This window comes from Sphaerodactylus townsendi, linkage group LG07, assembly GCF_021028975.2.
Source record: "Sphaerodactylus townsendi isolate TG3544 linkage group LG07, MPM_Stown_v2.3, whole genome shotgun sequence".
Taxonomy (NCBI): Eukaryota; Metazoa; Chordata; class Lepidosauria; order Squamata; family Sphaerodactylidae; genus Sphaerodactylus; species Sphaerodactylus townsendi.
In genome coordinates this window covers 88,227,145-88,239,986 of record NC_059431.1, presented here as the reverse complement: position 1 = coordinate 88,239,986, position 12,842 = coordinate 88,227,145, and the positions used below count along the sequence as shown (strand labels likewise).

At 41.1% G+C, this 12,842-nt stretch overlaps 1 protein-coding gene across 6 annotated transcripts in view; it reads right to left on the bottom strand.

Annotated features, from left to right (window-relative positions):
• FOCAD (focadhesin) overlaps window positions 1-12,842 on the bottom strand; it is a 144,100-nt gene that overhangs the window by 88,860 nt on the left and 42,398 nt on the right. For all 6 annotated transcript variants that reach the window (XM_048503710.1, XM_048503713.1, XM_048503711.1 and 3 more), the window contains 3 exons: window positions 3,539-3,643; window positions 3,342-3,443; window positions 2,120-2,250 (listed from right to left, as the gene is read on the bottom strand). In XM_048503710.1, coding sequence (XP_048359667.1) covers window positions 2,120-2,250; window positions 3,342-3,443; window positions 3,539-3,643 — 338 coding nt within the window. The remainder of the gene's footprint in view (window positions 1-2,119; window positions 2,251-3,341; window positions 3,444-3,538; window positions 3,644-12,842) is intronic.

Below are 12,842 nucleotides of genomic sequence, written 5' to 3'. Positions count from 1 at the left end.
CCCTTAAAGAAGTTATATGATCTATAAAAACATATTTAGATAAAAGATCTGAAAATTGATGATAATTGATAGAGAAAGAAATTGATTTGGGGCAGTTCAGATGGCACAAACTTTTAAAACCTCTCGCTTCCAGCCTGCATTGGGCACCAAAGTCGCTTTAGAGGTATTGGTAGATAATCTCTTCTGGACATCAGAACACGTCTGGCTCTTCCCTGTCCTCATGTTCCTGTAATGCTAATAAAACTCACCATGGGATGAAATATCATCCTGTAGTGAGCTTCCCCATTCTTTTATATACCTTTGGCTGCTCCTGATTGGGATGCGGAACCTTACAGCTTGATATTGTTATGTATCCCGCAGTGAGTTCCACCAGAAATTACAGAAAGAAAAAGGTCAACTGAACACAACTGCTGTTTCAAGCAGCAGCCTCGTGACACCTTTAACATCTAGATCCAGCAGCAGGTATGGTTGTCAGTCCCTCACCCCAGCCAGTGGAGGGGAGGTAGAGTTGCCAGCTGCTGATTTGGGGATGGAGCCTGGGGAGATCTCAGAGGGATACAGTATCAGACAGTCCACCCTCCAAAGTATCCATTTTCTCCAGGGAGACTAATTTCCTTGTCTGGAGATGAGCTGCAATTCTGAGTGCTGGCATCTTTAGCAACAGGTGAAACACTTTGATCTTAGAGCTCAGCCGTCTCCAGCTCTGTAGGTGAGGAGATACTAATTTCTATGGAATTGGATGTAGCAATATGGAAAAAAACAGCTTATGCTGTAGTTCCTGGGAGGAGCAAGGAACAGGCAAGTGTAACACCAACTTTTTGTCTCTTTTCAGCTTTTTTGTTTCTTGGCGGGGGGGCGGGTCTAGCTGGGGGCCTGAGCAGAATGAGAGTTCTGTAAATTAGTTATTAATATTAAGTTTTAATATAAAGCGAGAAATAATGCACTTAAAAAACTCGGCAGGGAAAAGTGGTGTCTCCCTGTATTGGTTTCAGTTTTATTTTAGTGCGTGTTCACATAGAACAGAGCTGGGTAAGATTTCTGTAAGAAATGTAAGATTTTTGGGATGTGAATTGATAATATTGGGATCTGAGGTTGAGGCCTGAAGAGCTATTTGTAGAATATACTTGGGCACTGAGGATAATGGCTTTTTTTAAAAGCAGAGGAGAAAAGTGATTTGGGTGTAGCACATGGGGCTCCAACAGGGGGCCCATGGATGCTACAGTGCCCACTGACACCTTACCTGGTGCTGGCCAAGTTTTTTTAAAGAGTAGATGGGTCAGGAGCAGCTTTTGCCTGAGTGGCCTCTCGAGATTTGATAGTCTGTGCAGATTTTTTTAAGTGTTGCTTTGGCAGCAGCTGCCATCAGGGAACAAGAATTTTCATTGTGTGACTGAAGGTAAGCAGCTGTAGCCATTTTGTGACTGGCTTTGCCTCCTGTAGCAGGAGCTGCGCCCAACACACTGTGTCAGAATTCAAAAGGTACCTGAAGGAGGAGGAGGAAAAAAGAAGATGAAGAAGAGGAGGAGGAGAAGGATGAGTTTGGATGTATACCCTGCCTTTCCCATAAGGAGATGCAAGGTGGCTTACAACCTCCTTTTCCTTCCTCTCCCCACAACAGGCACCATTTGTGAAGCAAATGGGGCAGACAGAGTTCTGAAGAACTGTGACTAACACAAGGTCACCCAGCAGGTTTCATGTGCAGGATGTAGAGAAACAAACTCAATTCACCAGGTAAGAGTCCTCCATTCATGTGAAGGATCGGGGAATCAAACCTGGTTCTCCAGATTAGAGACCACCTGCTCTTAACTACTATACCATGCTGGCTCTCCAGGTTGGGAGAGCCTGTACTAGAGTATATGATAGCCCTGGCCAAACTGGAGGCTTCATACTCTATTCCATCTGCAGGCCCAGTTTTACAATTTGCTGTTCCCTACAGTGCCTGAAGGTACTTCAGAGCAGACTATCCAGGGTGTTCAGCCGAGGTCCCAATCTTAGGTCAGGAGGTTTCACAGCCATAGTATCTGTCACCATGGATCAAGTCCTTGCTAAATCCAATTCAAAAAGTGATTTGACAGGGGGACTCGCAGGGAAGTAGAAAACTGGTGGCCAGAATACCTACCTTTGCTTGCATATATCTCTGATAGAAGCAGCTTTAGCTATCATTTTTTCCCATTGAGTAGACTTGCTCACAGATAAAGAAGCCATATCACACAAAGACATGAATCTCTGCAATTCTGGATAAACTCGATCCTAAAAATCAATTTGATTTTGGAGAAGAAGAAAAAAGAGTTTAGGAGCTTATATATTTAGTTTTCCAGGAACAGAGCTGGACTTTTACACAATGCCCCAGAGTACGGTTTGCATTGCTAATTATGATCTGTGCTCATTTATCTTTCCTGCCATGAAGAACAGTAGAGTGCAATTTAATTATATTTATAGCTTATACAAGTGCACAAGGTTGTTCAGAGGCGGTACGTACGCTATGTTAGTAACCCATACATTGTTGAAAGAGCCAATATTCCCCTGATTTCAGATCAAAACGCCTAGGCTAAGAGATACTGGGCAGCATCTTACTGGAACAAATTCCTGCAGCATAAATGGATCTTCTGTGGGAAGAACAGCTAAAATGAAGGAAGGCTTCAAACTTGGCTTAGTGGAGTGGTAGGATATAGATCAGCAGCTTGCTTATGACCACCTACTTGATTGATACCTGGGCAATATTTGTACAGGCAGTATCTGTCTTAATAATACATTTCCGCAAATCAGAAGCATAGACCAGTATACGTGCAGAACAATGCATGAGTTACCTTTTATCAAAACAGATATGGACTTTTCTAACCACTGAAGAACATAACATAACCAATCTATTAAGAGCTCCATATATGGATTAGAGTTCTAAAGAACAATAAGTTACAACATATTAAAACAAATGAAAAACTAACACCCAATGAAAAAGTCATGATCTAATTATTTTCAGAATTCAGTGCGTTGACAACACAGCAGGGCTGGAGCGAGGGGGAACTTGTGCCTGGGGCACGTGTGCACCCTGCGCTCCTGCTATGCCCCTGCCCACTCCGGATGCATTGCGTGCATCCCTGCCCCCTTGAAATTATGCCACTGCAATACAGTATATAAGTACTGTACCACTTTTAGGAATACATTCTTTCCCTCCACTAGCTGAATCTTTCTGAAAGATTAGCTGTGATATTTTCTGCAGACATCACAGCAGTTACTGTTATCACATCAGCTGATATGCTATGGTTAATAAGCAAGTATAGGCATGGTCATGTCAGTGCAATTGTTCAAACCCGAGATTAATGGTTTTCAATGTTTTTGTAAACCTGTTTCTCCCATAAGGATGTCATCAGTCGTAAAGTAATGGCCTGAAGCTTCGGAGTGCTTCCCAACACCTGTAGTGCACGCAGAATCTGAGCCACACAGACCTGGAAGAGAAGATTGCTTTTCTGCATTAATTGATGGAATGCACATTAATTGATGGAATGCATTAATTGATGGAATGCACATTTTTCAGACTGACCTTATGCACACCCAAAGCAGGCAAAGTATACAAGATATCTCGATAGAGTATTGGCTCCAGTGGCATCCCCAGTTTAAACATCAGCACTGGAATCAGATTTGGCACCTAAAATAAATCAAAGCATTTCCTGTGTTAATGATGTAATCATATGTATGGAAAGTAACAATAGAGCAGAAGAAAAATATCATTGTTTTTGTCATGTCCTTCAAGCCTTCCCAACAGAATGAACTATACAATCTCAAGCAGAAACTAACTCAGTCACATCCAACATTTTTTGGCATGTTTGAACACTCAGTGCTGAGCAAGTTGCAGCAATGATTATCTCCAAAGCTCTTATATTTTCAACAATCCCATTCGTTAATTTGCCAGTGGAGTATTATCAAGTTCTCTATTTCAGTTTTATTATTTGCTTCTAGAATGAAATGTAGCTCTTTGTTTCGTTTCAGACTTCCCCCTCCCTCCTCCCATGTTACCTCCAATTACTGTAACTTTAGAACATCTTCAGTGGTGCCTTGCTTGGACATTAATGCTGGCTAGAAACCAGGAAAAAACCCCAAATCATTTCCTTCTCTGACAGTGAACTCACACAGGCAAAGATAATATCACAGGGTTACAGTCAGTGTTTTCAAGGACTATGAAATTCCTGAACATTTTTTGTTCATTTTGATCATCTCTGGAATTTAAAACTCTGCTTTGTGTGACTGCAAGCCATTTTCTTCCTCAGGGGCCACTAAAGCCATCTCCATCCCATGACCAGGTCTGAAGACACACTGAAAATTGTCAAAGAAAGAAGAAGCATCATCCAAAAACACCTGGAATTCATTTCCCACAACAAACTCGGTTCAACTTGCACAAAACATGGAGGTTGCATATGGGTTGAAAACTGGCCAGATAATGCTTTACTGAAGACATCTGTGTGGAACTTCCTTGGAATAGCATTAATGCTCTGGCTAAAAGTCCTTTAGTACTTCATATGTTTTTAAGCAGCCATGATGGGCAAAGTAGCTGCCTTCACAAAACCAAGCACCTGCCCCTATCTGCAAGGCAAGAGGACGACTGATAGAGAGGCAAGTGGTTGTTTCCCAACGGTACCAGAATAGGCTCTGCCTTCATGGCAGCGTTTGAGCCAGATTTGATTTCCTTGGAAATTTGTGTCCATCATATGTGCTCACATTTGATATTATCACAAAAGTGAGCTGCGGGTAGTTAACAATTTGTAGATTCCAGTGTAGCAGCAACACTGTCAACTATGGCTTTTTCCACACAGCACAAATAGACCGTTTTTAGGATGGGGGGAAAAAACCAATTTGGGGCGGAATTCCACATAGTTTTTCCCCAAGACATTTTGAAAACATTTTATGTAAGCTCAAAACAGTTTTTTTGAAAACTCGAAACTAGCGATGTTTTTTCCATAGATGTTTTGAAAACGTTTCCTGTTTCATGTGCCGATAGCAGGAAACTTTTTTTCTTACCAAAAGCTTCCACTTTCCTTTCCTCTGCAGCTCACGCCCACCATTTTCTGCCACTTCAGGAATCCTGTGCTGCCCGCCATTTCCTGAGTGTTTCCCTCAGATGTTTCCTCAGCTGGCATTGGGGCCGCCCATTATTTCAATGTTTAAAGTACATGAATAAACTCAGTTTTCCCTGGCAATTACGTAAATGTGTCATTTTTCCTTTTTGTTGTTTTTGTTTTCAATTAGGAGACACCTCATGTAAAAACAAAAATAAATGGGAAAATGACATATTCACGTAATCGCCAAGCAGAACTAAGTTTATTCGTGTACTTTAAACAGTAAAATAGCAGGCAGCTGCAATGCCAGCTGAGGAAATAAACTCAGTTTTGCCTGGCGATTACGTGAATGTGTCGTTTTTCCTTTTTTTTGTTTTTGCTTTCAATGAGAAGACACCTCATAAAAACAAAAATAAATGGGGAAATGATATATTCACGTAATTGCCAAGCAGAACTAAGTTTATTCAAGTACTTTAAACACTAAAATAGTGTGCAGCTACAATGCCAGCTGAGGAAACATCCATGGGAAACACTCAGCAAATAGCAGATGGCACAGAGCATCCTTGAAAGGGCAGAAAATGGTGGGGAAAAGAACCATTTTTGCTGGGCACACATAGGCCCTTTCCGCACGGGCGTTTTATGGCGCCCTGGGGACGGCAAAAACGCCGTCCCCAGGAAGCCATTCGCACAGGGGGCACAGCTGCTTCGCAGCCGCTACGCTTCAATCAGTCATGCCTGGGGCACGAAGCCGGCATTTCCCAGCCTCACTCGGGGAGCAAGGTTGTTGGGAAATGCCGGCTTGGAGCCACTGCCGTGCAAACGGCAGCGGCTCCAAGGCGCCCCCCCCCCACTCCCACCCGTCACTTACCTGGTCCCTGGCCCTCCAGCGCGTCGCTGAGGCCTGGGGACACGCTCCCCTGCCCTGCGACGCTCAAGCAGGCTCAAGTGAGGCTGCGGTATGTTCTCCCAGGCCTTCGGGCGCATGTGCCCGAAAAGGGAACCGGGACAAGCCGGGTCGGCCGGGTGACGGTGCTCCGCAGCGCCGTCGTCCCAGCCGGTTCTGGGACCGTCCATGCGAACGGTCCCAGTGTCGTCGGGTAGGCATGGATTACGCCGACCGAACCCCTTCCACCTCCGTGCGGAAGGGGCCATACTTTTTCCTATGATACACACTATATGGACCAAAAAAAGCAAAAGCGGTTCTTTTTAAAATGTTTGCAAAACGTTTTAAATGGTCTGCGCAGAAAAAGCCTATAACGCATCAAGCTCTTCTTCCGCACCTCAATAATTGTATCCATGGTCTTGGCTCTGCTCTCCCAGAGCACTCTGAAAACAAAAAGGATTCATAAGTCTATGGGGCAAACCCTCCTAATTAATTTTCTGCCTTGAGGAGTGGGGCTAATAAATTCCAATATAATTTATTTATTTATTTATTTATTTATTTATTTATTTATTAAACTTAATATACCGCCCTATCCCCGAAGGGCTTTACCAAATATACTTTACCGTAATTTATTTTATATTTACATCCCTCTTATCTCCCCAATGGAGACAACAGTTTAGAATATCATTCTAACCTCCGAGGTAGATCAGATTGAGAGAATGTGACGGACCCCAGGTTACTCAGTGATTATGCAGAGATTCAAACCCACAGTCCTAATCCAGCACTATCTGCTATCCCATGCCAACTCTTGACATGACTTAGACTCAACTATATCAAGCATCAGACCCCTGTACATCACTCAGAAGTATGGCACGTACCTTTGCACCTGTGTTGGGCCCAAAATAACCAATGACAGGACCACAGTTGACAGATCAGACCTAAACATCATGCCTCTCTGTTACTGTGGATTTTCGAAAAAACAAAAACCTTTCTATTGTTTTTGCTACATAGGAAACATAAGGATGTTAATTTTTACATCCCTTTTGGCAGTTTCCTCACACTCATAAGATACAGAATTCTGTACCACTCAACCTATTAGCCTTGTCTCTAGAGTAGCAGCACATATGCAGCAGAAAAAAATATTTGACAAACCCTATTTCTCTGGAAAGAACAGAACTGAAAAGGCATCCTGAGTTCTGAAATGTCAGAGCATATTCATTTCTACTGAATGAAGAGAAGGGGTTACGGGGAAGAGACACAGCTCAGTGATAGAGCACATGTTTTCCATGAGGAAGATTCCAAGCTTAATCCCCTGGCATCACTCCTAATAACAAACTTGATGGTTGAGTGACTAATAGCTGGGCAACGAAAGGGGGTCACCGACAGACAGTGTACAGTTATGGCTTACTTAGTGGATGTACAATTATGCAGAGAAAATTTTATTTCGTAAATTTAAAAACAGCTTGATGAACAATCGAGTTTATTTCCTCTGTAACAAGCACCGAATGCTGAGGTCATTGGAGTATCCTTTGAAGAGGACAGAGGAAGGGAACTGACTTGCTCATGCTGCTGCCTCTATTTAGCACCCAGGAGAGAGAGATTTGAATGAGGCGGCAAAAGGGAACTTCACCTTTCTCTCCCACACTCCTGCAATTCCAAGCAGACCTGCCCAGCTGTTTATTTTAAAAGCAGACTCTTCAACTATGCCTATTAGAGGAGCAGCAAACAGGAACCACTGCCAGACAAGTGTTTTCATACTAGGAGGATTCCTTAGGTATGTAGAAAGGCACTGGTTTTGTTAAAAGAAAAACAGCCTCAAAAAGTTTAACAATGTTCCATGAGCTATATTACGCTGAAGGGAGAAGAACATCAGTGAAGAAAGATGGGGTTGTTATAATATCCTAGAAAGGATAGGAGACTGGTTTTTGGAGAGAATTTCCCAACCATTTATCAGCACCAGCAGCTGTAATTCCTCACAGGGCCCCAACTTGTCTGCCATAATAATGCCTAAGAATAGGACAACAAAACAGGGCTGCAGACAAGATAAAGCTTTTTCCATATTTGGGGGACTCCCAAGTGGCCACTTGTATCAGCTGGGCAAAGCACCAAGTTTGTGCTTAGTATCAGGGACAGATGTGCTCTTCCTTTTCGGCTGGCTCAGATCCACAGCAGTTTAGTGCAATAGGCACTGGTGCTACAGCTGCAGGCTCTTCAATTTTCGCCATAGGTAAGCAAAAAGCATTTAATCTGGTCTCACGAGTCCAGCAGTCTCACACTATTGCACTACAGGAGAATTACTTGTCTCTTGTATTTCTGCAAACTAGATAGGAAATCTCATGTAAACTGACCTCAGTTCCACAATGAGAAAACGCAAGATAATATAAGACACAAATGTCCAGCCATCCTTAAAGGTGGGAAGATTTCTACAAATTGTCTTGTCTTCATCGTATCTGGCACAGACAGGGAAGTTCAGGCCCAAGATCAATTGCTGACCAAGTTTTCCCAACAATTTCATAAGTTCAAGCATAATTGGTATACGGGCCTGTCACTCACACAGATCTCAATCCCCATTACGGAAGTGCATTCTGTTCGATTTCACTCTTGAAAGTACATTGACTACGTTTACACCCATAAAGGTAATTACACCATGACCTACATTATTTTAAACTGTGCCTCAGTGCACAGTAAATTTCTTAAAATGTTATTTTTGTTCCTGCTAGAAATCCTACAAATCTCGCTATTATATAACATTTTGTCATATGGTGTTATTCTGTAGATTCCCCCCTCTATACTATGAAGACATTATACATAGAACAATATACTTTAGAGATTTATTTTGTTCTAGCCTTTTACGGCAAAAACATGAATAACTACCCCAAAGTCAATTCCTCTTCACATCCACATTCAAAAAAAGGTACATGGCTTCACCATCCTTACCTCCAGAGTAAAACGTTTGCATTTTCTGAGAAATGCCAGCTTACTAGAACTTCTTTTCATTTCTGCCACAGTCACTGGTAGTGTGTACAAAAAAGCCCTATAGAGCTATAAACACTTAATTTGAAAATTAGCTGTTTTTTAAAAAAAAAGTAAATCTCATTTAGTAAGGTAAGCGGGATAGTTTATAGTACTCTTTTCCAGAGGGAGACTTAGCAAGTTGTTTTAGCCAAACTGCAAGATGCTTGAAAAACTGGACAATTAACCAGTGTACTTTGGCCTCTTTTACTTTCCCTTGTCTAATTAATTGCCTCATGTTTCTGATGGCTGGTATGGTTTTATACTCAGACATGGCATTATGATTGAGATGTTTGTGAGGAGGTGGGTAGAGTAGCAGCATTACATACATGAAATATATATCAGGCATATATAGCTTACCAGACGCCAGCACTGGCTCCCATTTTCCCTGGGATCACTCTGGTTATTAGTGTGTTTTGCCCTGCCCTCCTGCTTCTGTATAAGAAACGCTGAGGCAGGTACTTCTTGAGAAAGCATGTGACAGGGAAGCACAAATCTCTGCCTCTTTAAACTACACCCCTGGTGTACAAGTCCCTCAGTTCTAGAGGGATGTGCTCTTCCTTCTCACCTGGCTCAGGTCTACAGCAACTTCAAGAACAGAACCTGGGAAACTTTAGAGCTTATTTTGGAAATCATGGAAATGCAGTTGCAGCTTAGGTCAGTTGTTTCTTTCAGGGCTCAAAAAACGTTCTACTTTCTCCCCTGGCTGCACTTGAGCCATTGCTACCATTGGAGTCAATGGGAGGCTATATGAACTTAAGAACAAACAATCAGGGATTCTTTAGTCTGAGTGAAACCCAGCCCAGTTCAAAGGATTAAACATAACTGAAAAGTAAATCTTGTTTTTAAAAGTACTGTGCTCTCACAGATCCATTTTGGTTTTCATTTTATAAAAAGAGGGAAATTCTGCTGGAACTTTTTTGGGGGGAGCGCTTTTTAAAATCACATTAAAAACTTGATAACTAGTTATTCTTTTTAAAATCTTATAAGGTTTTCAGATGATTATTCAAATAAAACATTTAGTATAACACCAATCAGAAACCAAGTACTTAGAAGCCAGGAAGTTCCAAATAGGCTTTTCCCACAAAATCTACCTTGGAGAGAACAGAAACCATTTCTTCTAACATAAAAACAAATTAAAGCTACATTGAGCCAGGAAACCTTGAAATTATATGTACTGGTCCCATTGCTGATTCCATCCTAGCTGCAATTAGAATTTGGATTCAAGAACACTGTATTGCATTATGACTAGACATTTTCAAAAACTACATTTCCTGCTTTGTTTTTAAAGGGATGGGAATCTAAATTCCTTTGATCACAAACGATCAAATTCAACTTTCACAGTACAAATTCAATCTTCACAAAAATTCCATGCTTAGGAGAAGCCATCGGTCTTGCACTATCTTCCAAATGATATATTTTTACTCAGAAAGTGAAGTGACTGACTAGCAAGATTAAATATTCCGTAGTATGAACGTATGTACATATTTGTACATACATGCGTGTAATCTACATGAGATGACAGACACATAGGGAAACCCACTCAGAGTTAATCAGATGTTCTCATCAGCTGATGTTTTAGTCTTCTACACAACACCACCCCAATCCCAAGAAATACAAAAAGCCCACACCCTATTTTCCTTACAAGCATAAGGCAAGATGATCATGTTCAGTAGGGGGTTGGAAGCCATTCAGCTTGGGCTACTTCTAACTAGTGACTGCCCACATAGCTCTCACTGCCACTGAGAAAGTAGAGACATTTACAATGGAGCATCCACATGGCAGTTTCTTGTTCCCAATGACACCCAAGCTACTGGCTGTAAAAATGCCAACCTACAATACAAGTTACTAAGTGCTAAATGTAATGGGGACTAATAATATAAGTGCAATCATATACAGCCAGTGGTGGGATTCAACAGGTTCACACCACTTCTGTAGAACCGGTTGTTAAAATGGTGCTTGTATACAACCAGTTGTTAAATTATTTGAATCCCACCACTGGAACTGGTTGTTAAATTATTTGAATCCCACCACTGTAATACGGCTGGTAGCTTGGGTGTAGTTGATCTTTTTTGTTTTCTGCAGTTGGCTCCACTACACCCCTCTCTTTTTTTGGTGTGTTAATTCCTTGCCCTCCCCCCATCTTTCATTGCTTCAGCCCCCCCCCCCATCAATGACCACCATTTCCTCCTATGCCACCAGAGCTCTTTTTAAAGCTTCATTTTGTAGTGAAAAGGGAAAAAGACTTAATTTTTTTAATGAAATCATAACATTATTGCACTATAAGGGGACTCCCACCTTCCTGGGCTGTAGTTTAAATGCCTACCAGAGCAAAACATCCACATGGAATCAACCTGAACATTTCTCTGGATAGGGATTATCAGTTGTGTCTTATCATGTAAATTTTATTGGTTGTTTCAACTGCATAGATTAATTTGCTTTTAGTGTGTTGATTGTCAGCTGACAGGATATACATTTTAACTTATAAATTAAACACATATGCAGGAATATTGGTAAAGTCTGGACAAAAAATGCTACATATACTGCATATGGACATATAGATATTTAGATCTCCTCACACTATATATGTAACGTTTTCTGGAAGGCTGGATGTCTTTACCAATATTCCTACATATACAGATCTATATATCTATCTGAAAGAGAACACAAACTGGCTAAGCACTTTCCTTTACCTTCATTTCTGCTATGAAATCTATGGTTTCTGAAGCTTTGTTGCTCAAAATAAAGCAACAAAAGCTACCCCATAATTTAATGTGTGAATAAGGCAGAGTTAGGTTCCTGCCAATGCTAACTGAGCATTTTGTCTTCATCAGGTTTTTTTAAACTGTTTTTGAACAGCCACCCTTCAGATTCATTAACTCTCAGAGCACAGGAACACACTCAGAAAAGCTGCTGAATGTGTTGCTTAGCAACCCAGCATTTTCAATCCCTCATCATCCCCAAAGATTCAGTAGTTAGGTCAACCCTCTCCATTAGGTGCCTGGCAAAGGGTTTACCAATTCATCTTTTTAAAAAGGAGAATCTGCATTTCAAAACAACAATCCAGAATCTCTCAATGCAGCCACTTTTAAAAACAGATTTACAGCTGCTCTTCAGATTACTGGCCTGTATCACAATCTGATACTTCATAAAACACAACTTTTAGCTTCTGCCTGCAGTTTGGCATTCATTCAGCAACAAAACCATAAGCCAGTTTAAAAAATAGCTAGGGAAAAACCCTCATCTTTTCCCTCTATTTTCCTCGATTAACTTTGGATATTTAACTTTAATAGCTGAGCTGCAAAATCAATTTTTAAATCCTGTTTCTTAGATGGAACGGTTAAAAGTGAAATTTTTGATACATCAGAAAATTTCTGGTTGATTTTGAGACAGCAAAATAAAAAATTACATCGATAATTAAATCTTGTGGAAAACATGTTTGTTATATGAGGGAGTTTCAGCTTAAAACAGCAGTATTTAATAAAGGTAGCACGATGTAGTGCATTTTAACAAGCAGAAAGTGCTAGCCTGTAGTGAGAATCCAGATCATAGGCTGGATTCCACTTTTATCCTATTACTCCACTGAGCAAACTATATTCATTTTTAAATTGTATTTATTATTAAAATACTTATATCCCACCTATGCTTTCAGTTGAAGTTTGAAGTCTTTCTACAATCTAAGGAGACATCTTCCAAGTCCAAAGGTAAATGTAAGACTATTAAAAGATGCCCCAATTTGACAAGTCTTTGGGGCCAGGGAAATCCACAGTGCATTGTAATAATGATGCATCCTCCAAAGTGTCTTGGCTTAAGAGCCATTGAAGTTGAAGGAAGGCTGAAGTTGGAGGAAGAGCTACGGAAGTTGGAGGATGGTTGGACCCATCCCATTTTCTTCCAAA